The sequence below is a fragment of the Cibotium barometz genome, chromosome 24, assembly GCF_041138505.1.
Source record: "Cibotium barometz isolate CiBa-2024 chromosome 24, ASM4113850v1, whole genome shotgun sequence".
NCBI classification, from domain to species: Eukaryota; Viridiplantae; Streptophyta; class Polypodiopsida; order Cyatheales; family Cibotiaceae; genus Cibotium; species Cibotium barometz.
In genome coordinates, this window is record NC_141069.1 from 33,286,272 (window position 1) to 33,310,785 (window position 24,514).

General features: G+C 44.2%; 1 protein-coding gene across 1 annotated transcript; it reads left to right on the forward strand.

Moving 5' to 3' along the window:
* The first annotated feature begins 332 nt into the window (after window positions 1-332).
* On the forward strand, window positions 333-23,727 carry LOC147625208 (ATP-dependent Clp protease proteolytic subunit-related protein 1, chloroplastic-like). Its single transcript, XM_086818471.1, has 9 exons — window positions 333-640; window positions 2,197-2,312; window positions 2,391-2,588; window positions 2,686-2,790; window positions 22,620-22,682; window positions 22,811-22,922; window positions 23,037-23,098; window positions 23,195-23,377; window positions 23,489-23,727. Exons 1-9 carry the CDS (start codon window positions 403-405, stop codon window positions 23,570-23,572), a joined length of 1,161 nt encoding a protein of 386 aa, XP_086674597.1. The 5' UTR covers window positions 333-402; the 3' UTR covers window positions 23,573-23,727.
* The last annotated feature ends 787 nt before the right edge of the window (window positions 23,728-24,514 follow it).

Here is a 24,514-nt window from a genome sequence, read left to right on the forward strand (position 1 = left end):
GCTCTGTCTTTCTCCTTGTGCACGTCCTCTCTCTCCCCTGTGCTCTCCCCTGTGCGCAGGTCGCTCTGTCTTTCTCCTTGTGCGCATCCCCCCCCCTCTCTCTCTCTCTCTCTCTCTCTCTGTGTCCCTCCCTACATGCAACAAGGAAGAATCTCTGTGGTTATCCACTTCTCGAACTTCCCAAAATTAGAAAGGCATGGGCGTGTGCTTATCCTCTCTCAAACTTGCTGAAAATTACTTTAAAAAACCTTAGAATTGGTAACATAATGTGATGTGTTTTTATTTAATTAAATGTAGAAAAAGATTTTGGTCGCTTATTGCTCGCGTTAAGCGGACATTAATTAATATCTAAGGTATATACTATATGTTCCCTGATCTCTCCTCCTCGTGAAGCTGTGAGCTATGGCGTTACCTGCACAAGGTGCGCTCGCATCAGGGGAGAGTTGCCGTCTCTTGCCGTCCAGGTCTCTTCTGGGCTTCCAGGCCTCTTCTTTTGCCGGCGACATTCGCCTCTTCAAAGCCAACTCCGATGGCCGGAAGTTCAAACTTCCAAGCTTAAAAACCGATCGGCGAGCACGAGCCTCTGCATTCCACCAGCACATCCCCAAGCAGTTCCGGCAGGAGAATCTCAAAGATGGATGTAAGCTCATTCCCGTAATTCTTACAACAATTAGTCATTAATCACTTTGTTAGTTTTTTATTTTTGGTATTCTTGTCATTATGTACTATAGATGTAGGTGCGCAGCACGTGTTTGTGCAAATGAATACATTAATGATTGTGTATGTACGCATGAACGTGCGTATGCATGTGTATTTTTGCATGTATGTATGTCTGTGTGTCTGCATGTATGCATTTTTTTTTGTTTGTACGTGTACGTGTACGTGTATGTGTATGTATATGTGTAGCAAATGCAGTAGGGAGGAAATAGTATATGAAAAGGGTATGAAATGCCTTCTTTGCAACTATGATAGTGGTGGAACTTGGTAGACATTGTAGCACAAGGATTGACTGAGACATAGTTCCATATCCAACCATACGTTTGCAAACGTTTGATTCAAACATGTATCATATGTGGGTTTAAGACGTTGCCCTAAAATTTAAATAAATAAATAAATACAACATAAATATATGTATTTTTTTGGGGGCTTTTCGACATTCTTGCTGACCTGCCGTCCTCTCGTGTTTTTATTGTCATCATTCATGCTTCAATGTTCAAGCTTTATATTTTCAGAATTTCAGATTCTGGATTGCCTGAAGGCACCCAGGGTAGGGCTGGTTAGGGGGGTAGGGTTGGGGCCATGATTCCACCATAGGACGAAGCAAAATTTATCATATCTTTCATTCTTCCAAATATTTGTTGTTTTCAGGTGTATGATTGGAACTATTATGGACTGAGACGATGGGCTGTTTATCTAATTTATCAATGTTTTGTCTTCATTAAATGACACACAAATAGCAGCTGCAGGAGATGTTAGAAGGTTGAAACCTTAGTTGTTGAAAAATTTGGTTTATAACTCATTAATACAAGACACATGCCAAGCCTCAAGGATTAGCTCTTTAGGTTGATTAGCACACACAAACAATCTAATTAGATTTCAATCGCCAGAAGACATGCATGTGGACCATTATCTTTGTATCTGGAAAGGTCAATCATTGGTTATACGTTCTTCAAACGTAATGAACATCCTTTCAAACAAGTCAAAAAAGAAGAAAATTTAGCAATACCTATTGATTAAGGTGCTTGTTTGTGATGCTTGTCTTATGACCATTAACTATTAGAAAGTATGGGCTTCTAGAGTACTTCTAGTAATGGCTATTGTTGTAGCCTTGAAGAGGGATTTCAAGCCCTTTGTAAACAAAGTATGGGGTTCATTTTGTATGTCAATTGTGAATGACTAAAATCCAGTTATTTCCTTAATCCTGTGTTGCAAATGGGTGTGTAGCCTAGCAGTGTGGGTTTGTGACCGGGAAGGGGGTGTCCCCAGTTCAAATCCTCAAAGGCTTCTTGGCTGCATCTGGGCCTTTTGCGGCCATAATTATAGCGTGTTTGGGCATGTGGCCAAGCCTCCTTTGGGTGGGGACCCAAGTTGCCACCAAAGAAGGATCTCCTCAAGGGGAAAAAAAAGTGTAAACCTGTGCTGTTTTGTTTCATGAGTTCTCCCTACCTTATTGTGATGGTTCCTACTGTTTTGTAGTGATGGAAAATTTCAAAAATGTACCTAGTAGCCTGTACGGCCTGTCTCCATCTCAAATGGACATGTTCTTGACGGAAGACAGTCCAATCAAACGCCAGGCAGAACGGGTCACTGAGGTAGGCTAGCATCACCATGGTTTTTGTATTTGTCTTGTTAACTAAGAGATAATGAAACTAAACTTTTGCTGGGTGCAGAAAACAATCTCATCAGCACACCATTACACAGAGGGTACGGGTATGTGGAATCTCACAACCTTGCAAAATGGGCCTTCTCGCCTGAGCATGAGCGTGAGCATGTATCGTGGAGGAGGTGGATATGGAAGGCCAAAGACAGCACCTCCAGATCTACCTTCTCTTTTACTGGATGCTAGAATTTGCTACCTTGGAATGCCGGTATTGAAATGGTGATCAGATTCATGCTGTGTTTGTCTGTCTTTCTTGATTCTGAATGCACCCTTTACTTAATCGACTGTCTCAAATGAACTTTCAGATTGTTCCAGCAGTCACAGAGCTTGTGGTTGCGGAGCTCTTATGGTTGGATTATGATAATCCCAGCAAACCAATCTACTTCTATATCAACTCTTCAGGGACCCAGGTAGGCATTCTTTTTTGGGGGTTGACTAATACCTGTAAATCATATCCAATATTTGATAGAATATAGTAGCGTTGACAATTACGTCCAATACTCTTGCCGAGGAGGGCCTTATCTCTCGGCCCAGCCAAATTTTGTGTGGAGGCCTTTTCTGGCCCATTTACACCAATTCCCTTGCATACACTTCTGCTGATTTCCTTTTCTTTAAATTGTGGTGCCATTGCTCCTACTGTGGGTGCATGTTCCCTTAGAGTGGTACATTTCCTACCTTGGCATGCAACCCTTGTGAAAAAAAACCTCAATATACTGCATACTGTGTGGCCATCGTTTTTGGTGTGATGCATGCGACACCCCCTCTGGACAGGACTGGGGATCTGCATCAAAGGTGGGTAGTGCAACAAGTGAAGAGTCTTGATTTGCAACTTTGTCGAGTAGTGGAATTGGCATTAATACTAGGTTTGGGTTTGGTTCTGAGTCTAGATCTGGTTTGAATTTTTGTTCTTTCTTTAGAAATCCTGCTGATGTTCTTGTCATGTGCATCATAGATGCCATGGACATTCTCAGGGCTAGATCCAGAAAAGGCAAACAGATAAAGACCATGAACCAGTAGAAGATAGGTAGAACCAGAATGTAGGAGCTTCAGGTGTAGTATCTGAGGTGGACATGGAGCAGGAAAACAGATAAAGACCATGAACCAGTAGAAGATAGGTAGAACCAGAATGTAGGAGCTTCAGGTGTAGTATCTGAGGTGGACATGGAGCAGGACAAGTGGGATCATGGAGGGAAGCAGACGGCTGAAGCGCATGATCCAGATAAGGGCTGTCGGCTGATTCCAGAGGGGGCCAGGGGCTGGAGCGCATCATAAAGAGCATCTAAAAGCACATGCGTTTTTGGTGTTTATAGCAAGGCTGCTGGCCAACCAGCAGTCGGCCAGTTTCCCATGGATCCCAAGGCCTATATAAAGGCGCACTTGCTCATTGTGTTAACCATTCTCTCCCACTAGGGGATTGGGTCATTAGAGGTCCCATAGGGGACAGATTTAGTGTCATCACCTCTTATGTAAGGCAGCCCCATGGCTGCAGATTCAGATACTTTTTTGTATCATAGAAATATACTGAATTTCCAGCACTTCTCTCTCTCTCTCTCTCTCTCTCTAATCTCTCTCTATATCTGCGTTTCTGCATCAGATGGTGCGTTTTTGCATCAGATGGTTTTCAGGAGTGTTTAGGGCTGAAAGAAGACTCCCAGAGCTTCCGCGTGTTACATTGGTATCAGAGCATCAGGCTCAGCAAAGCTAAACACTGATTCAGTCCCCAGATGATGGTGTACGGGTCCAAGGTACAGGAAAGTACACGGATTCGAAGCCCAAGGCGGGAACATAGATCGGGAAGAACTCCCAGGAGGTTTGTTGGTGGTGTTCCACAGTGCCAGATGGGGATGGCAGTGTCGTGAGCCAGATAGGTTCTCAGGCAACGGTCCCAAGGGAGGTTGATCCTCCAAGGGTGATGTGAGAGTGCCAGACTCAGTTCCAGGAATGAAGACCAAGACGGTGTTCAGAGTCAGGGCGGGCACTGTGGACTAGAGGAAAACAGATGCATAGATCTTCATCAGAGACAGAGTGGTTTGGAGAATAGACCGGATTTTGAGAGAAAAGGGTTTGCCAGGGATGGATGATAACAGAGGGACTTCGGGATAGGATTGGGATGATGACAGTCATCCAAGCGCAGGTTAGATTCCCGTCATCGAGTTTAGCAGAGGGGGATGTCATGTGCATCATAGATGCCATGGACATTCTCAGGGCTAGATCCAGAAAAGGCAAACAGATAAAGACCATGAACCAGTAGAAGATAGGTAGAACTAGAATGTAGGAGCTTCAGGTGTAGTATCTGAGGTGGACATGGAGCAGGACAAGTGGGATCATGGAGGGAAGCAAACGGCTGAAGCGCATGATCCAGATAAGGGCTGTCGGCTGATTCCAGGGGCTGAAGCGCATCATAAAGAGCATCTAAAAGCACATGCGTTTTTGGTGTTTATAGCAAGGCTGCTGGCCGACCAGCAGTCGGCCAGTTTCCCATGGATCCCAAGGCCTATATAAAGGCGCACTTGCTCATTGTGTTAACCATTCTCTCCCACTAGGGGATTGGGTCATTAGAGGTCCCATAGGGGACAGATTTTAGGTGTCATCACCTTTTATGTAAGGCAGCCCCATGGCTGCAGATTCAGATAACTTTTTGTATCATAGAAATATACTGAATTTCCAGCACTTCTCTCTCTCTCTCTCTCTCTAATCTCTCTCTATATCTGCGTTTCTGCATCAGATGGTGCGTTTTTGCATCAGATGGTTTTGAGGAGTGTTTAGGGCTGAAAGAAGACTCCCAGAGCTTCCGCGTGTTACGTAGGAGCTTCAGGTGTAGTATCTGAGGTGGACATGGAGCAGGACAAGTGGGATCATGGAGGGAAGCAGACGGCAGGTAAGGGCTGTCAGCTGATTCCAGAGGGGGCCAGGGGCTGAAGCGCATCATAAAGAGCATCTAAAAGCACATGCGTTTTTGGTGTTTATAGCAAGGCTGCTGGCCGACCAGCAGTCGGCCAGTTTCCCATGGATCCCAAGGCCTATATAAAGGTGCACTTGCTCATTGTGTTAACCATTCTCTCCCACTAGGGGATTGGGTCATTAGAGGTCCCATAGGGGACAGATTTAGGTGTCATCACCTTTTATGTAAGGCAGCCCCATGGCTGCAGATTCAGATACCTTTTTGTATCATAGAAATATACTGAATTTCCAGCACTTCTCTCTCTCTCTCTCTCTCTCTAATCTCTCTCTATATATATCTGCGGTCGGATTCGGCCTCCCGTGGACGTTAATATAACTTTCTTTCTTTCTTTCTCTCTCTCTCTCTAATCTCTCTCTATATCTGCGTTTCTGCATCAGATGGTGCGTTTTTGCATCAGATGGTTTTGAGGAGTGTTTAGGGCTGAAAGAAGACTCCCAGAGCTTCCGCGTGTTACAGTTCTTGCCCACAAAACAAAGGTGGATACAATCTGGAGTGCCATGTGCATGCTTTAACTGGGATGTACATGGACTTAACTCTTTGCTGCAGCCACCTGAAAGGCAGAGTTCGGGGATGAGTATGGGAAAATGCCAGTTAGGTGTGGACAGCTGTGTATGCTCTTTTTATGGAGTCGTGGGGTTGTGCAACTGGCTGACATAAATAGGCAGGTTGAGGGTCATTCATGTATGGGAGATCAAGTTTGCAGAGCCAGATTCTAGGGCAGCAGACTGAGCATTTCATCAGCAGATTTCAGCTTCTATGAGTGTTTACCTCTTGCTCAAGTGGAAATAAGCAAATTAGCAGCTAGGCTATGCATGGTAGCAATTTACATAGTTATGCATGGACAAATCTGAGTTTGGATGTGTACCCATTGTAATTGTTCATGTTTTGCAATATACAATAGTTCAGGCCTATTGCCTTGCCTATTGTGTATCATGTGATTAGCATTTATTAATCAGCTTAGTCAGCATCAATCTAGTCTAGCTTCCACAGTCATCTTTCATGAAAATAGGCTGTAAAACATAGTGGGAAGTTGTCTGGACGTGACTTGAGATGTGGGTGGAATGGCTGAAGAAAGATGTGAAAACTGGGTCCTCGGTCTGATACGTCACCGTATGTGAGCTTTATGTCATGGATGTGCATGAAGAGCCAAGTTACCTATACACCCTCCCACAAGCGAATGAAACAATTACAATGTGATTTGGTGATAATTACTTTTGAATACAAACAAAGGGGATTCTGCATGACAAATACAATCTAATAATTTAAATGGTATAGAAGTGTTAGTGCCTCTAATAAAAAAATTTCGGAACAGTAGTAAACTCATAGTAACACTCGCTTTGGCTAGTTTGACTCCAGCTTTTTTGAGCAATGTTTGACAAATTGAAGATGTGAACTTGCCACCATTTGGCCGCCCAAGTGGTCTTCCCCTATTTTGTGCCAAGGTACGAGAGGGCAGGGAGCTTTGTGTTGCCCGTACCGAGGCCATGACTCACATCACCTATGGGAGGCCAGGCCTCATGTCACCCGTAGTGTGGCCAGGACGTGGAACCCATTATAGAACCCAGTTCAGGCTTTCTAGTGAGCTAGTTTCGTGCTCGGGAAGACCTGCTATTTATAGGTTCCAGGAATGGGAGATATATCCATTGCATAATGTATGTGCACGCATCTCTGCGTGCTTGAAACTGATTTTGCGTGACTTGTTTTTCGTGTGGCTGCCTGCTATGAAGAGTCCAGTCCATGGGTAGGGAACGCCCACCCGTGAACCGTGCGAATGCCCTGTCTTCTAACTGTGTTCGTGACATGTGAACAGGTGGTAAAAATCATTTCTAATGTTATTTTTATTTGCAAGGTTTTATAACCTTAGAATGGCGAGTGCTCGGGGTGGTGGGCACCCTCACTCCCTTTGCCATCCACATGAGGCCATTTAATGGTTTGGGCAGTGCCCACCCTACACTTAAGGGGGGGCATTGCCACGTGGCAGGAGGGGATTGGACCCCTTCCACCCCCCCTTCACCAACCTTACACTCACACCCGGAGATCATGCTCCGAGTTATTTTTGCCTCTCCATTGCCTATGTATCACATATTACACCCCCATTATGGTACTGGTTAGAGCTAGACAGATCTGCATTGCATTCTTGTATACCCTATGCATATAGGTTGCATACTGAGCCTCTAGCAGTAGCGCTCCATCCATCACACCCCCCCACTAGCTCAACACTTTCATACTTTATTTCATGTTCATTTTGTCCTTTTTTTTTCTGGACATCCAGAAGACATTGACAATTGTACATTGATTTGTCTCACAGGTCAAGTTCGGCCTCTAGTAGACGTTAATACAGCTTTCTTTCTTTCTTTCTTTCTCTCTCCCCCGGGGAAAAGTATCCTTCTGCAAGTTGACTCTCACAGGATTTTCCCCTTAGCTACTGTACCGGCTGTGCACTTGCTGTACCTGCTGTGTACCTATTGTACCTGTGTATTTGATGTATGGTACCTGCTTGCTGTGTGCCTGCTACACCTGATGTAGCCGCCTATTGTGCCTGCTGTACCTACCTCCTGCACTTGACTTGTACCTGTGGTACTTGCTGAAGCTGAAACCCTAATTTTACTTGCAAGTAAATGTTGAAACCGTAACTGTACCTGCAAGTGTACTTGTTTTAGTACCTGCTATTGACACTGCGTACGAGTACCTGCTCATGTACTTGTACCCATTCGTGTGCAAGTACCTGTTTGAGTACTTGCACTAGGGAGGCTTGAGCCACTGTCTTGCGAGGGTGTGAGCCAGGCTCGTATGAGAGCGCCTGTTTGTGTGTGGTCTCGGAACGACAGTTTTCGCCTTCACTCCCCTCCAGGTGTATGAGATTGGTGGCTAGGCTACTTTGACTCATTCGACGAGTCTGGCATCAATAGTCTGCTCCGACATACTTTTGTTTTGGGTAAATTGTCTTCATGCTTGCATTGCATTGGATTATCTGGCTGGCAAGCCCTTGGAACTTTGTACAAATTAAAATACTCCAATAATATACTCAATATTGAGGGGGGGTGGGGGGGGGGGGGTTGGCCAATTCGCGGCCCGAGTAGTGGTGTCATTGTGTAGTTCTACTTTCAGCTTTGTTATTTACTTTGATGCAATGTCCATTGCTTAAGTGTTGACGTGCTATCTATTTTACAAGACAATATCCAAGAACGTTCACACCTAGCTGGGTGTATTACAGTGGTATCAAAGCACGGTTGTTTTCCTCTCCTTAGTGGGGAAACGGTTGTTTGCCATTTGGGATACCGTGTGAAATTGCCGTCGTACACAATGGACAGCCAGGAAGTGCCAAATTCTCGTGGCCATTCAAGTGGTACACATGCATCACATGCTTTGCAAAACAGGTACATGCCTCCAGCCCATGAAGTGGCTTATACACATGTGGGACAACACGCTCTCGCGGGAAAGAGAAAATGTATGAGGAAGACCCTAATGTGTTAAGGGCTGAGTTTGAGCATTGCAAGAGGTAGTTGTATGCTAAAGAAGCAGAGCTGAAATTGTTGCATGAGGATCCACAGGTGCAAAAATGTATTGAAGCCAAGAAGGCCGAGTCCATGATAGAGCACACCTTGGACTCCATGGCAAAGGAGTTAGTGTGAAACCCAGGGAGATTGCCCTCACTTATCTCCTCCGAATTCTCTTGGTGATGCAAGAGAATTGAGATTCAAGGAGCCTTCGTGAATAGAGCCTGGTGTATTCATATCTTGCAAGATTAAGTCTTATGTGCAGAAGGACGAGGCCTCTGTGACTTCTCGCCAAGCCTCTACGCCACATGGTTCAAGAAAGGGCAAAGATGCACATGATAGAGATAGTGGTAAATATGAGGGTAATGTACATATGACATACTTCTCATGGGGATGATGTAGTCGTAGGACATTGCCTTTGGAACGAGGAAGGGAAGAGCCTTGCCATGGGCTGAAAATGGAGCATAATGGTGGGACAACCAAGGATACACATGTTTCACATGCTACTCACGTAACCGATCGGGACTCGGAACAAAAGATACACACTTCAAATATGCAAACAGAATATAACACAACATGAAGCCACAAAGATATAAAGACAGCACAATGAGCTGGAATGGCCGCCCCCCTGTAGGAACTTCTTTATTCAGTATTTTGTGCACCCTTACCTTGAGTTCTTGTAAAGTTTCTACTGAATAAAGAAGTTCTACGGGGAGCTGGTCGTTTCGGCTCAGTGTGCTGTCTTTATATCTTTGTGGCTTTGTGCTGTGTTATACTCTATTTGCATATTTGAAGTGTTTATCTTCTGTTTCGGGTCCCTGATCGATTACAGTGGTATCAGAGCATAGGCTTTCTTGGAAACAGAGGCTTTGTAACTGACCGGGGACCCGGAACAGAAGATAAATACTTCAAATATGCAAACAGAGTATGAACACAGCACGAAGCCACAAAGATATAAAGACATCACACTGAGCCAGAACGGCCAGCCCCCCATAGGAACTTCTTTATTTAGTAGAAAGCTCTTACAAGAACTCAAGGTGAGGGTACACATAACACCAGATTTTCCATAGCTATACTGAGCAACCTTTCACTGAGCATAAACAAGATTCAGCCCGAGCTCTCTTAGCAAAAGACAAGCCAAGTCGATGCCTCAAATCAGCCCCAAAACAGTCCTGTTCCGTGTGTGATAACCTGTTGGACAGCTCACAGTTGTACAGCCAGTATAGAGTGAGAGAGACAGCTGGACGACTAGTTCCTGCTGCAGCCCAACAAACGAGAGAGATGTCAGCCTGATGTCAACTCTCCCTGCACAGCGGCACGTGTGTCTGTTCCTGTACGGTCTGTTTGCTGGGTTGTTGCTGTCTGAATATTTCTGTATGGCTAGCCAGCAATCAGCCAGATTTGGAGGCGGTTAGTAGATGCAGTACAAGGCTGGCGACCAGCTTCTTAACAGAAGAGAGGGATACTCCAAGTTGTCAGGCTGCTCAAAACTAAGGTGAAGAGCTTGTACGGCCAGTGCAGAGCAGAGAAGGAGAGAAAGAAAGCAACTGCAGTCGGCTTGTAGGTGTATGTGCTTGCCCCCAAAAACAGCCTCTCCTCCACCTTCTTATGGAGTCGACCAGCTTCTTTTAGTTGTGCTTTTCCTTTTAGCAAAAAGTGGCTTGCTCAAAATTTCCAGCTTTTGCTTTTCCCCAACTTGCTCCCCAAGTTTGTAGCTAGGTGCCTCCTTCTGTCCAGGGGTACATGCCCAAATAATAATAATGTCCGGCCAGCTTTTAATGATGTCTGAACACTTTGACTTATAAACCATATAAGTCACTTAAATGATTAAAATCCCATGATGCTCATGCTGTGTGGCCATCTTTCAGGCCAATCCTTGCTAGTGAATGCTCCAACTTCCTTCTGTGGAAAATCCCCGTTCTCATCTTGGTTCTGTTCCGTGTGTGGGCTTATCCCAAAACACTGATAAAAACTGGTGAAAGGACCAAATGGTGACAACTCATGCCACCAAGTATGCTCATAGTGAAAGAACGTCATGCAGGCATGGAAATGTGAATGCAAATGAAGGAAGGCCATCCTTGGCTACTACTTCATAGGATACATTCCTCCGTGCCACACGTTTCGCATCATGGTTATGCGCATGCACCTAATGTTGTCCCATTGGAGAAGGGTAAGGGAAAGCTCGATGAAGAGGGTCACCATGTAAAGAGGCTCAAGGAATTCAAGGCAGGTGATAAGTTTGTTAAGTTGAAGCCTATCATGGTGAGTATGATGCAAGCAAATCGATGGTTTTCATTACCCAATTTGATATTGCTTTTAGTGACGAGGAATTTATAGAGAAATCAAAGATTCACCATGTTAGTATGTTTCTAAAGGGCTTGGTTGCCCATTAGTAGCCCCATCCTCACGTGGGAGGACTTCAAAGAGAGGTTTTATGCACAGTTCCTACCTCCCAACGCTGTGGACAAGATTATGAGAAAATGGAATAAAATTAAGCAAAAGGAGAATGAATCTGTGCAAACTTATATCAATAAGTTTTTGAAGATCTTCTTGGAGGTTTTACCTTTCTTGTTCGTGGTGGGTGAAGACGAGAAGAGAGAAAGTTTAAATTGGGGTTGTAACTGGTCTATAAATCTGGTTTGGATACGCATCATAATGCTACTTTGCAGGACTATATCATGGCCAATCTTGCCACTGAGCAACTGGAGTATAAGTTGCAGCGTTTCGGCAAGGGAGAATATGCATTTAAGGGCAAAGTAAGGGTTGGTCTTGTAACTTCCTGAGGGCCCAGGGGTTGACACCGCATAGAGGTCAGAATGGGTCCACCCTCCCCTCCCCCTCCCCCTCCCCCCCTTGGAGTATTTTATTACCCTAGGAGAAAATATCATGTACAAGCTTTGAGGGCCTCTCTCTCCCCACAGGAGAGCCGGATTATCCATATACAAATTCCACAACACAGTCCCACACAAGGCAACCAGCCAAGAGGACATATATAAACATGGCCTCAGTCCCACACAAATCCATTTGGCATAAAGTGGAGAAGCTAGACAAGATCCAATCGACTCCAGCCTATAAGGGAGTCCTACAGCTATCTGGACTTGCATCAGTGGCCAGAAGAGTCTTCAGCATAGGTGGATACTCAGCTGACGTACGGTCTTCCTCATCCTTGCGTTGGTCATTCATATCACTTGTACTTAGCATTGTACAACATTTCTCCAAAGAATAATATAAGCAAATACTCTTGCTTGCAGGGGGGGCCCTTCAGTGGGTATTGGGACTCAATATTGTGTCGTCTTCTACATTCTCATTCTCTTCTCTCTCTCTTCTCTCTCTCTTTCTCTACTCTCTAAAGTTGATGCTAAAGACTCTCACCACATAAAGGTATAAAGAAGGCCCAGTTGTGTGTTATCATGATGAAGCTCAGTGCATGTAATATTGGTATCAGAGCATTAGGTTGGTAACCCAACTCGGCTACCTAAAGAAGTGAGAGCATCCGGTGGATGGTTAAAGTGCGGTTTGGAAAAGAAACCTAGTGTCAAATCCCCACCGGATCTCCTCGTGAACGTTCCTGGTACGAGACTCGAATCCTGCAAACAAACAAACAACAAGGGGGTGCAGGCCTGACTCACCTCCCAACCATGACAGTCGTGGGCAAACCCACAGTCTTGGCTGTCCCCACCGAGCCACGAGCTGAGCCAACTAGGTTGACGTACCAAGCAATCTCTTCCTCGCGACGTCCCATACCGCCACGAAGCTACCCTCGTGGGCCTCGAGATTGCTGCCGGACTCGGCTGCGTAAAGCAGGTGCACGTCTGCACTAGATCCAGGCTCCAAGACCATAGAGCTGTCACAAATGTTGCGAGACTCTATATGACTAATGACTAACCTTGGCCACCCTTTTATAGGCTCTTGGGCGGTCATCACACTTGGGCGCCTGCCCGTCCATACTTGGGTGCCCGCTCGTTAGTCTATCCCTAACTCAGCTCGCCAAACAGCCTGCCTAGCTCCAAGCTTTCCCAAACCTCGAAGCTAGTCTTGTGTGCGTGTAGCACACACAGAGTAGATACACACTGTGCACATGACATACTCCCCTTCCTCTAAGAGCTCACTCTTGAGCTCACTAAAAAGCCAAGGTAATCTCTCTGAAGAGTAGTCAATGTCTCCCATGTAGCGTCCTCCTCAACACGATCCTTCCACTTGATCTTGTATTCCGTGATAAGCGTATTTCGCATTCTTCTTTCACAAAATCCAAGAATCTTTTCAGGTTCGTGCGGAACAAATGTCATGTCCTCGACATCTATAATTTCTTGAGGAGTAACTAACTGATCTGTTCCACCCAGTACTTCCTTAAGTCTACTGACATGAGATACAGGATAAACTTTCACATGAGAAGGCAAATCCAATTCATATGCAACTGAACCAATCCTTCGTGTAATACGAAATGGTCCACAGTATCTAAGGGATAATTTCGGAGATCGACCTGTCCGTAAAGTCTCGGAATCTTTCTGAACTCGCAAATACACCATTGTCCTCCAGAGAACTCTCTGGGTGAACGATGTCTATTAGAATAAAACCTGTCTCGGTCTTGAGCACTTCTAATAGATTTCTTCGCAACTTGTAACATTTCCTGCATATCTTGCAAAAAATTACGTGCTGTATCATGCTGAAGTTCTGAGAATCCTACTGTAACAGGTGATCTAGGTTGAAAACCATACATAAGCATGAAAGGACTAAAACCTGTACTCGTATGCTTAGTTTTGTTATATGCAAATTCTAACATAGGAAGATAATCCTCCCATGAACTCTGTCTTTTGGATACATATACTCGAAGCATATCCTCCAAAATCTAATTCACTCTTTCAGTCTGGCCATCAGATTGAGGATGATCAGAGGAACTCAAATTCAAAGTTGTTTCCAACTTCTCAAAAACAAGTTTCCAAAAATCACTCGTAAACTTAGAATCCCTATCACTGACTATGTCCTGCAGTAACACGTACAGTCTAAACAATTGCTCAATAAACTGTTGGATAAATGTAATCCCGACTCCTTAGTCCAATTTAATGTGTGGTTGTTAGGCTAGTGGTCAGTGGTTGGTGTAAAGCCTACAAATGGTTGGTACATATGGTTCATGCAACTCATGCAACTAAAAATAGGGTAGAGGAGTCTCTAAATAAGGTACAAGTCGTGATCAAGTGATTATGTAAGTTTGGTTCATAATTAGTGTCTTCATGTGTTAATCTCAAAGCAATTTTCTACATATACCAGTTTTTGTCCCTCGTATTCATGATGTTTTGTACAAGCTTTGATCCACCTTGAGTATGTTTTGATCAATCTTCATAGTTGAATTATCATATCCAACATTTGGTATCAGAGCATGACTCAATTAGGTTTAGTTTATTAGCAAAAACCCTAATCTATCTCTTAATCACCATGGCCAATTTTTCTCTATTTGAACCACATGCTGTAGATTGCTTCCATGCTTGCATCTGAGGTGATTATATCCCAATATTTTGATGTAGGCTTGTTGCTTTGCTCCCACGCTTGTCCTAAAACACAGCTCACAGCCCAATTTGGTCGCATCTTCGCGAATTCGCCATCGCCATCCAAACAGGCCATTTTCTGCTAATCGCATCCATTCGGCGTCGTCTCTACGAATTAGCCTAATTCCTTTGAGGTGCTTCAAGGCTATCATGTGAGGATTCAGCATACCAAATCTTGAAGTATTTGGTTCACCGGAGGAGCTGTACGCATCGTTTTTCCAGTCGCCTGTTTTCTGCCTTTTTTGCTCCAACAACATGGTGATTATTATTTTGATCTATGTTGATGATATTATTATTATTTGGGCTTAAATCATCTATATGAGCAAGTTATCAACATTAAGCATCATATTTCATCATCATGAGCTCCAAATTTCCCGACAAATTCAACGGAACTGGGTTTCATACCTGGCAAATCAAGGTGAAGGGCTACCTCATGAAGAAAAATCTGTGGAGTACGGTCAAGCTACTTACTGAAGATGAAGCAGGTATTTCTGCTGCAGTTACAAGAGCTACAACGGCTACACTTCAAGCAAAAGATAAGCAAGCACTTGGTATTATCATTACTGCTTTAGAAGATGATTTTATTCATTATATTGATAATGTTGAGTCAGCTATGGAAGCTTGGGAATTACTAGAACGTACTTTTGGTGCAAAGGCAAAACATTCCAAGATCAGTTTGAAGATGCAACTCTTTGATCTAACCATGGAGAGTAATGAAAATCTAACAGCTGTGATTAACAGGTTGAAGAGCTTAATGACACAATTGGTTTATGTTAAGTCTCCTGTTCCTGAAGAAGATGCTATTGCTATTCTGCTTAAAAGCTTACCTTCAAGCTTTAGGCAAATTGTGACGGTACTTAAAGAGAAGGAGCCAGTCCCTTCCTTGGAAAGTATCATAAATTCTTTGCAGGAAGAAGACAAGAAGATTACAAAGGATGTGATAGATCCTTATGCATATGCTATTACTTCGACATCGGCAAAGAAGAAGTGTACTATTTGTGATCGTACAAATCATCTTACTAAGGATTGTTTCTCCAAACATCCTTGTGAGTATTGTGGAAAGACGAATCATCCATCCTCAAAGTGCTACCAAAAAGATCAAAAGCTAGCAAAGGCACATGTGGTTGAAGAAGTCAACCAATAGGAAGAAACAAATCTTTGTTCTAGTCTTAGTATAAAAAATATAGATGATGATTATGCTTTTTAAATTATGTCATGTATGTGGTTGAGTCAAGACTTATGTTGTTCCAACTTGACGAGTTGTAGAGGAGAGTACACCACCCTATGTTGTTGTTAAGGGGGGACTCTTACTCATTGTGTCAAGGAGGTATGTTAGACTTGTTCATGTTCTTGTAAGAAGTTGGTCTTAAGGGAGGATTGTTGGATAAATGTAATCCCAACTCCACTAAAAATAGGGTAGAGGAGTCTCTAAATAAGGTACAAGTCGTGATCAAGTGATTATGTAAGTTTGGTTCATGTCTAATCACAATTAGTGTCTTCTTGTGTTAATCTCAAAGTAATTTTCTGCATATACCAGTTTTTGTCCCTCATATTCATGATGTTTTGTACAAGCTTTGATCCACCTTGAGTATGTTTTGATCAATCTTCATAGTTGAATTATCATATTCAACATTTGCCGTGCTAATTGCATAGCTGTAATAGTCTTCCGGGTCGGTAAAAATCTAGCCATTTTTGTCAAGCGATCTACCACAACCGAAATAGAATCGTGGCCTTGATGTGTTCTTGGCAATCCGGTAATAAAATCCATGGAAATACTTTCCCATTTATTACCTGGGATTTGTAAAGGATGCAACAACCCAGCCTGTCTAAAGCGTTCAGCTTTATTTGCCTGACAAATTTGACACTTGAGAACATAATCTTCTACATACCCTTTCATCTTCGGCCAATAAAAAGTGTGTCTCACTAACGATAGTGTCCTGTGTACCCCAGGGTGTCCAGCAGAAGGAGCGTCGTGACACTCCTTAAGAATCTTGGACCTAATGTCCGGGATATGTGGTACACAAATTTTGTCATTACGGAATAGTAAACCATTCCGAATCATCCACTAGCCTCCTGCAGCCTGAATGGAAGACTGCTCAGTCATTGAGTCTTGGTTAATCAATGAGCTCCTGTCCTAGATCTTCTGTCAAAATGGACCAAAATAACTATCAGTCGCGCAAAGCCCGCTCAATGACTGAAATAAGTCGGTAGAAATCTCGGTGAACGACAAAGTATTTACCTCTCGAATTCGACTAAGCGCATCTGCAACACTATTCATGGACCCTTTCCGATAACGGATCTCAAAATCAAAATCTTGCATTAATTCAGCCCAACGAGCTTTCCTTCCTCTCAAATCATCCGCATCACACACATACTTGATTGATGATCAGTCAATACCACAAACTTGGAGCCATATAAATAATGTCTCCAAACCTTGAGAGCATGAATCACAGCATAAAGCTCCTTCTCAAGGGTTGGTCAACGAGATTGAGTGTCGTCTAGCTTTTTACTTTCAAAAGCAACCAGTCTACCATCTTGAAATAGAGCAACCTCGATGGCATAGTTACTGGCATGAGTTTCAAGAACATTAGGCCGACTAGGATCGGGTAATGCTAAGATAGGTGCTTCCTTGACTTTATCTTTCAAAAGTCTGAAGGCCATATCCAAATCGTTATTCCAAGTGATAGGCTGATTTGACTTACGTCCACGACCTTTCAATAAGTCGGTCATCGGTAGTGTGAGCTGAGAGTACTTCCGCACAGATTTCCAAAGAAAATAACAAAACCGAGAAAAGAACGAAGTTGTTTCACTGTTCGCGGTATAGGCCAGTCTAGAACCTTCTGAACTCGTCAATGCTCAATCCATCTCTAGTGATCTTGTGTCCCAAGTAAATGATGTCTGTGATAAAAAACTCACATTTACTTAACTTAGCATATAGTCGATTCTGTCTTAAAATAGATAAGACAATCGTGAGGTGTCTAACATGATCCTCAAGAGTACGACTATATATCAAAATATCATCCAGGAACACCACCATAAATTTTCCCAAATGTTCACGAAAAAGATCGTTCATCATTTGCTGGAAAGTGGCTGGAGCATTGGTTAACCCAAAAGATAATACGAGAAACTCGTAATGGCCATACCTAGACCAAAAGGCGGTTCTTTCGACATACCTTTCATGAATACGTATGTGGTGATAGCCAGTACGTAAATCTATCTTAGTGAAATATTTCACTCCTGCTAACCGGTCAATCAGGTCATCTGAGGGAGAGGATAACGGTTCTTAATGGTCAGTTTGTTCAATCTCTTATAATCTATACACATTCTGTAGGTGTTGTCCTTCTTTCTCCTAAGCAACATAGGTGCACTCCAAGGTGATTTACTTGGACGGATCTGACCCATCCTCAAATAATATTCGAGTTGTTTAGTCAACTCATCTTTCTCAGCTTGGCTCATCCTGTAAGGTGGAATACTGACAGGATGGGCACCAGGGATCAAGCGCTGGTGTCGAACTTGAATGCTTCGAAGGTTGGTCCGAAGACTTTCCTTCTATCGTGTTAGCCATAGGTGCGGAGAACTTTCTTTTATGCTTGTTTCCCTGCTCGGTAACGGGTTTCGACTTGGAAGAGACCATTGTATCATCATAGATACGAGCTGAATGAATGGCCTCGTCCAATGTTTTGCATTTGTTATTTTTAACTTGTAAACGATATGAGTCTGGTAAATTAGCTACGAAGAACCCCAAAAGAGTAGTGGGATCCATCTTTGTAGCTTTCATTTGCAAGTCCCTAAACTTCTGGAGGTAGACCTCATAAGTGAGGTGCTGCGAGGTCATGGTCAAAGCTGAAAACCGGGCAACAACATCATAACCATCCTCTTTCTTGAGGAATTCCTTCTTGAAGACGTCTTCGAATTGTGCCCAAGTTGTTGGCTTAGGGTTGAGTTCCTTCCACCAAAGCAAAGCTTTGCCGGAGAGGAAACCTGCTGCTAACTGGATCTTTTTTCCATCATCATATGGATGAAACTGAAAATGGACGTGCCACTTATGTAGCCATGTGTCCACGATCTCCTTGGTACGCTACTTTTGCTCGCCCCCAAACGGTTCCGGAGTAATGTTGGGGCCTAAAGCAGAGACCAAGGTATCCATACCCGAAAGAGTAGAGAGGGTAGTGGTCAAAAGAGAGATGGAGTTCTGCAAGGCTTGCATCTGGGTGGCAATTTGTGCCTGATGTTCCGAAGAAGAAGCTTCGATAGCTACTTTGAACTCTTGGAAATCTGATTTTGACACATAATCGTCAAAAAGATCGGCATCGGTATCTTCCGTAGCGGGCAAGCCTTCGCGTTCGACAAGGGGCTCCAACTCCAATTCTTGGGTCAACATCGTGAAGAGGACAAGTGGAGAGAAAATTCGATCTTTGCACAATAAAAGTGCAAGGGAACTTGAGAGCTTGAGAGCTTGAAAACTTGAGAGATGTGTGGCAAGAAGCCTATAGGGCAGCATTTACAACTATTGTGGAATGTGTTTGGCTACGATGCCTATTAGCTGATCTTGGTGTTGGACAACAGTCTCCTACCACCATTTATACTGATAGTCAGAGTGCTTTGGCAGTTGCACGAAACCTAATTTTTCATGCCCGCACAAAGCATATTGAGGTTCACTATCATTATGTCAGGGAAAGGCTCCATGCAAGAGAGATTGGCTTGGCTTATGTGCCTACACATGCCAATGTAGCAGAGGGGTTTATGAAACCTCTTTTGATGGAAAAGTTTGAAGCTTTCCGCAAAGCTTGGGGCTTACAGCCGCTACCAAGGTAGTCTCCTAGACCCTGTTTCCATTCACACTGTTCACTTCAGGGGGGTTTGTTAACCATCTGGTCCTCCGGGAAGTTCTAGTGTGAACAGACCTACTCACAGACATTTTTTCCCATGATTGGACATAGGTTTTTTCCCGTGTGAACACACTTATGAGTGTTGGGCACTTAGCCCTAGGTTATATTGTACTTGTACTTGCACATCTTATTATTATCAAGTACACACTCTCTAGCACCTCTCTCTCTCTCTCTCTCTCTCTCTCTCTATCTCCTGTGTTTCTATCTCGGTGTGTGTGCATTAGGGTTGTGCTGCAGGTATCATCCCCGACCCAACTCTTGGTATTTGTTCAATTCAAGACATAATGACGTGAACATAATTTCCATCAGAGTCGGGCCAAAAATAGCAACTCTCCTAAATTTTAGGAGTGTGATCCTTTGTATGCTAGGATAATCCCCCATTCCCAAAGCTTGTATTTTTCAAATATTTACACCTCCCTTTCATATTGGGAAATGTCGACTTTGGTGACACAAACAATAAGGGTAGTGCACATTTGGTAAAAGGTGCCCAAGCAAAAGGGAAAATTTAGTTCAAATGATTTATTTTTCCACTTTTTCCTAGTCGGCCAGCCTCTATAGGCTGACTTGCTCATGAGGCTACTCTATATACGTGGCCCAATACTCCTTTTTTCCATTGGCAATAGTCTCAAGCATATGCGTTCTTCAGCCCTCTGTGCGAAGAGGAAAACACAAGGCATCTTCAAGTCAAAGAAGAGGGGTGATTCTCTCTGTGGGAAACCCTAATTTAGGTCGGTCATCTTTATGGCAGATTCAGCCCATTCATTGTACTCATTTAGTTGCATTGCAACAATCAAAGCAAATACTCTCTTCGGAGGGGGGCCCTTAAGTGGGTAGTTGGGATCCCATCGGGGTGTATTGCCATAGAGACTCACTGATTAGGGAGTTGAGACCCTATAGGAGACATCCACCCCGGGCCCAGGCGACCATCATTCAGTTCTTCCGACCACAAGAGGACGCCCCACCAGCCATGGATGACATACCCACAGCCTCATCAAGCCACACATTCTGGAGTGCTTGACCCCCCACCAGATCCCACTTTGGTGTGACTCTAGACTGGGCCACGGCACTACAGCGAGCCCGACGTCTCAGACTCTCTGGACCTCACTAGCAACACAGACATCAGCCCCAGCTTGAGGAGATCTTGAAGAGGCACAGAGCCACCTTCCCACGCCCTGTGGATTTGTAGAGCATTCTATAGGCTATATCCATGCTTGATATCCTTGATGGCCCCCTCCCCCTACCGGGGTGTTCGCTCCATAGGTTGTATGATGATGATGGTCCCACTTTGTATCATATGGCTTGGATTTGACATTCCTAGCTCGTGTTGGAAGGTTGGTGATTTCGAGCGTGTGATCTATGGCTAGAAGGTGCCTTGGATTATCCCATAAGTGGAAGCATGGGAAGTTGAAGAGTCATATATAGGCTAGAGTGGCACCTTGTCATAATCATCTCCTCCGGCCGGTGTTTTGGGAGGCAGCTCACTGGGAGATGGGAGCCCGGTGGAGGGATGCTGCAGTGCTCGTTGGGAGTGTTCGTGGTGCTCGATGGTGATGCGTCTCCTACGTGTGTTAGTCTTCCGTTGCGCATTCTGACATGGTATCAGAGCACGGGCGTGTGTGGTCCTGGGCGGCTCAGGCATTTGTGGTCCTAGGCGACCCCCTCGCACCTCGGTGGCTTGCGGAGCTCGAATCGAGGAAGGGTGTTGGAAGGTTGGCGATTTCGAGCATGTGATCTATGGCTAGGTGCCTTGGATTATCCCATAAGTGGAAGCATGGGAAGTTGAAGAGCCATATATAGGCTAGAGTGGCACCTTGTCATAATCATCTCCTCCGGCCGGTGTTTTGGTAGGCAGCTCACCGGGAGATGGGAGCCCGGTGGAGGGATGCTGCAGTGCCCGTTGGGGGTGTTCGTGGTGCTCGATGGTGATGCATCTCCTACGTGCATTAGTCTTCCGCTGCGCATTCTAACATGGTATCAGAGCCGGGCGTGTGTGGTCCTGGGCGGCTCAGGCATGTGTGGTCCTGGGCGACCCCCTCGCGCCTCGGTGGCTTGCGGAGCTCGAATCGAGGGAGGGTGTTGGAAGGTTGGTGGTTTCGAGCATGTGATCTATGGCTAGAAGGTGCCTTGGATTATCCCATAAGTGGAAGCATGGGAAGTTGAAGAGCCATATATAGGCTAGAGTGGCACCTTGTCATAATCATCTCCTCCGGCCAGTGTTCTGGGAGGCAGCTCACCGGGAGATGGGAGCCCGGTGGAGGGATGCTGCAGTGCTCGTTGGGGGTGTTTGTGGTGCTCGATGGTGATGCGTCTCCTATGTGCGTTAGTCTTCGGCTGCGCATTCTGACAGCTTGTAGCTCTAGTTTTTGTTTTCTTTTGTACCATGATGAGATTACATGGACACTACTGTATCACTTTTGGTCTCATAGGCCTTTTGGGGCTTTTGAAGAGGTTAAATATAACTCTCTCTCTCTCTCTCTCTCTCTCTCCCCCCTATATTGCTCTTACCATAGTCAACAATTAACACACCATATATCACGATCAAGAAGACTTCCACTACATCACATGTAACATCCTTTGTATAGGGATCTGATGGCAAGTCGTATTCAGGTCGACCATCCATTTTCAGGTCATAAAACATCATCAAAGCTACTATAAAACATGTTCATATTGTGCCCGACTTGTGTCCCAACCATTGGGCCATGTCCTAGGCACCTTTGGGCCTCTATTGGGATGTCAAAACTGCCCAAATCGGACCGTACAATCCATGCCCATGTGGCACTCACAGTTGTGATGCACATGACCTTCCTGGACAACTGTTTGCAACACTACCAAAAAAGTCATGACAACAAGTATTCTCAATGCCTCGTGCCTGCATAACAAGGCTAGTTTCAGGTGAGCAAGTACACATGTTAAGTGCATGTAAAGGTTGCAGCCAATGGTGCTCCTTTAACAATGAGGGCTTGAGTTCTGTTGTAAACTCAACACCTGAGCTTCAAACCTCCCCTCTGGGTGTGTTTGATGCATTGGCATGAACTATGTTGTTGTGAGTTTCAAATCCTTAATGAGGTTCTACTAGCAGCTCTGGGTAAAAGATCAGAAAGTTTGTGAAGCTGAATTGCATGGATTAAAGTTGACAGCAAAAGTATACAGATAATTTTTGGTTCACGAATGGTAGTCAGGCACTTAAGCTTGAAACTTCGTATAGTTATCTTTTGATACGTAAATATAATTATCCTTTGATACGTAAATATTTCTATGGTGGTTCTTTCTAGTTGCTTAGTGTCTGTGTAGTGACGAGGGTCAGTTTGCAGCTACATAGAAATAATGATGCTGTCTCATTGTTGCCTTCAGAATGACAAAAGGGAGAGCATTGGGTTTGAGACGGAGGCTTACGCTATCGCTGATACGATTGCGGTAATAGCATGTCTCCCAAAGTCTGTGTTTATTTGACGTTTGATTAGGGCCTGCTGGGTGTTCATATAATCTCATAATGTGTCTTTGGAATCTGACTTTGATCTGACCTTTATTTTTCTTGTGTACAGTATGTAAAATCCAAAGTGTACACGATAAATTGTGGGACGGCCTTTGGACAAGCAGCCATGCTGCTCTCTGTAGGTCAAAAAGGCTTCCGTGCAGTCCAGCCCAACTGTGTTAGTAAGTTTTAAGAGTGCTCCTACATTCGCAAGCTGCAATTCTAGACTGTAAAGACATTTTTGGACTCAATCTATTGTGAACAAAACCTCATAAATTTTGATAGTATGGTTTCAGCCAAGCTTTACTCTCCCAAAGTAAACCAGTCAAGTGGGGCAGCAACTGAAATGTGGATAAAGGTACCAATACTGCATACATTCTTGGATTTACAAATGTTAGCTGCTCTTCACATAATGTAACAATGTGCTCATTTGGCCATGTTGATTTTCACATAGGCGAAGGAGTTGGACACCAATACGGACTACTATGTTGAACTGCTTGCAAAAGGCACAGGCAAGCCCCAGGACGAGATTCGTAAGGACATCCAAAGGCCCAAGTATTTTAGGGCTCAGGAGGCCATCGATTATGGTCTAGCTGATAAGATCATTGAGAGCCGTGGTGTAGCAATGGAGAGAAGGGTATGCATATTAAGATTCATTTTTTCAAGGCCATGAGAAAAAAATGTGTTTTTGTGGAGCTTCTTTTGATTTTTTATGAATCCGACTGATGTTTTTGGGTTTCCTCTGCAGAATTATGATGAGATGCTTGCCCAAGCCAAGGCCTCAAGAGCCAGAGCAGGTCCTCAAGCTGCAGCAGCGGCTGGCCCAAAGTAGGCACTACGTGTGTGCGTGTTGGAATTGATGGTGGTCCCTTACATGTTTACTCTACAAATGTCCTACCTTGTATATTGAAGACATTTAAGTTTCATATAGACAACCTTGTATACTCTCTCTAGTAAGTAACATGCACCGCTTTTTTCTGAGAGTAATTATATAATATTTAGATGTTGTTGTACTTGTGCCCCCATGTGGTGTGATAGGCACTAGGCCACCACTTGCCAGGCAAGGTGGCCTGCGGAAGTACTGTTGGGTTCTAATATTCAGCAGAAATACACAGAAAACAACAAGAACACACAGTAGGGAGCAATAGAGAGCTTGGAAGTGTAGATATACTAGAATGAAGTGATAAGATGTGTACAACCACAAGTACTCAAGTACAAACCCCAAATGTGGAAGTATACGTGTTTGGACAAACCAAATGTCCAGGGGAAAAAACCTCTATAGTGTACAGATGGAAAAAGTGCCGCTGGTAAGCCCCCGTTCACACGGTCACTACCACATGTATAAACCTACAAATCCCCCTTGTAGTGATACTGTGAACATGTATAGGGTAGCAGATCACTCTCCAAATGGGAGTAAGCTTAAAGCTTTTCGGAAAGCTTCAAACTTCTCATGAGGCAATGTCGTCGTCAGGATTTGCAATGTTGTTGTGCATAGGACAATAGATCAAGTTGATCTCCCCTGCATGTAACTTCTCTTTGACATAGTGATAATGAATCTCTATATGCGAGCATGGAAAACTGGATTCCTTGCCATAGCCATAGCTCTCGAAGCGTCAGTGAAAACGGGAGTGGGTGTCTATTGACATCTACAAAGATTTGCCAACAAACTCCTCAACCATACACACTCAACTGTAGTAGTGAAAGCTGCCATGTACTCTACTTCACAAGATGATGTGGCCACAGTTGGTTGCTTTTTGCTCAATCAGGATATACA

Excerpts from the sequence above, each read along its gene's own strand:
- LOC147625208 (XM_086818471.1), top strand. The coding sequence starts at position 403 with ATGGCGTTACCTGCACAAGGTGCGCTCGCATCAGGGGAGAGTTGCCGT. Across the intron at positions 2,313-2,390 it reads AGGCAGAACGGGTCACTGAG|AAAACAATCTCATCAGCACA; the intron begins GTAGGCTAGCAT and ends TGCTGGGTGCAG. Across the intron at positions 22,923-23,036 it reads AGTCCAGCCCAACTGTGTTA|CCAAGCTTTACTCTCCCAAA; the intron begins GTAAGTTTTAAG and ends GTATGGTTTCAG.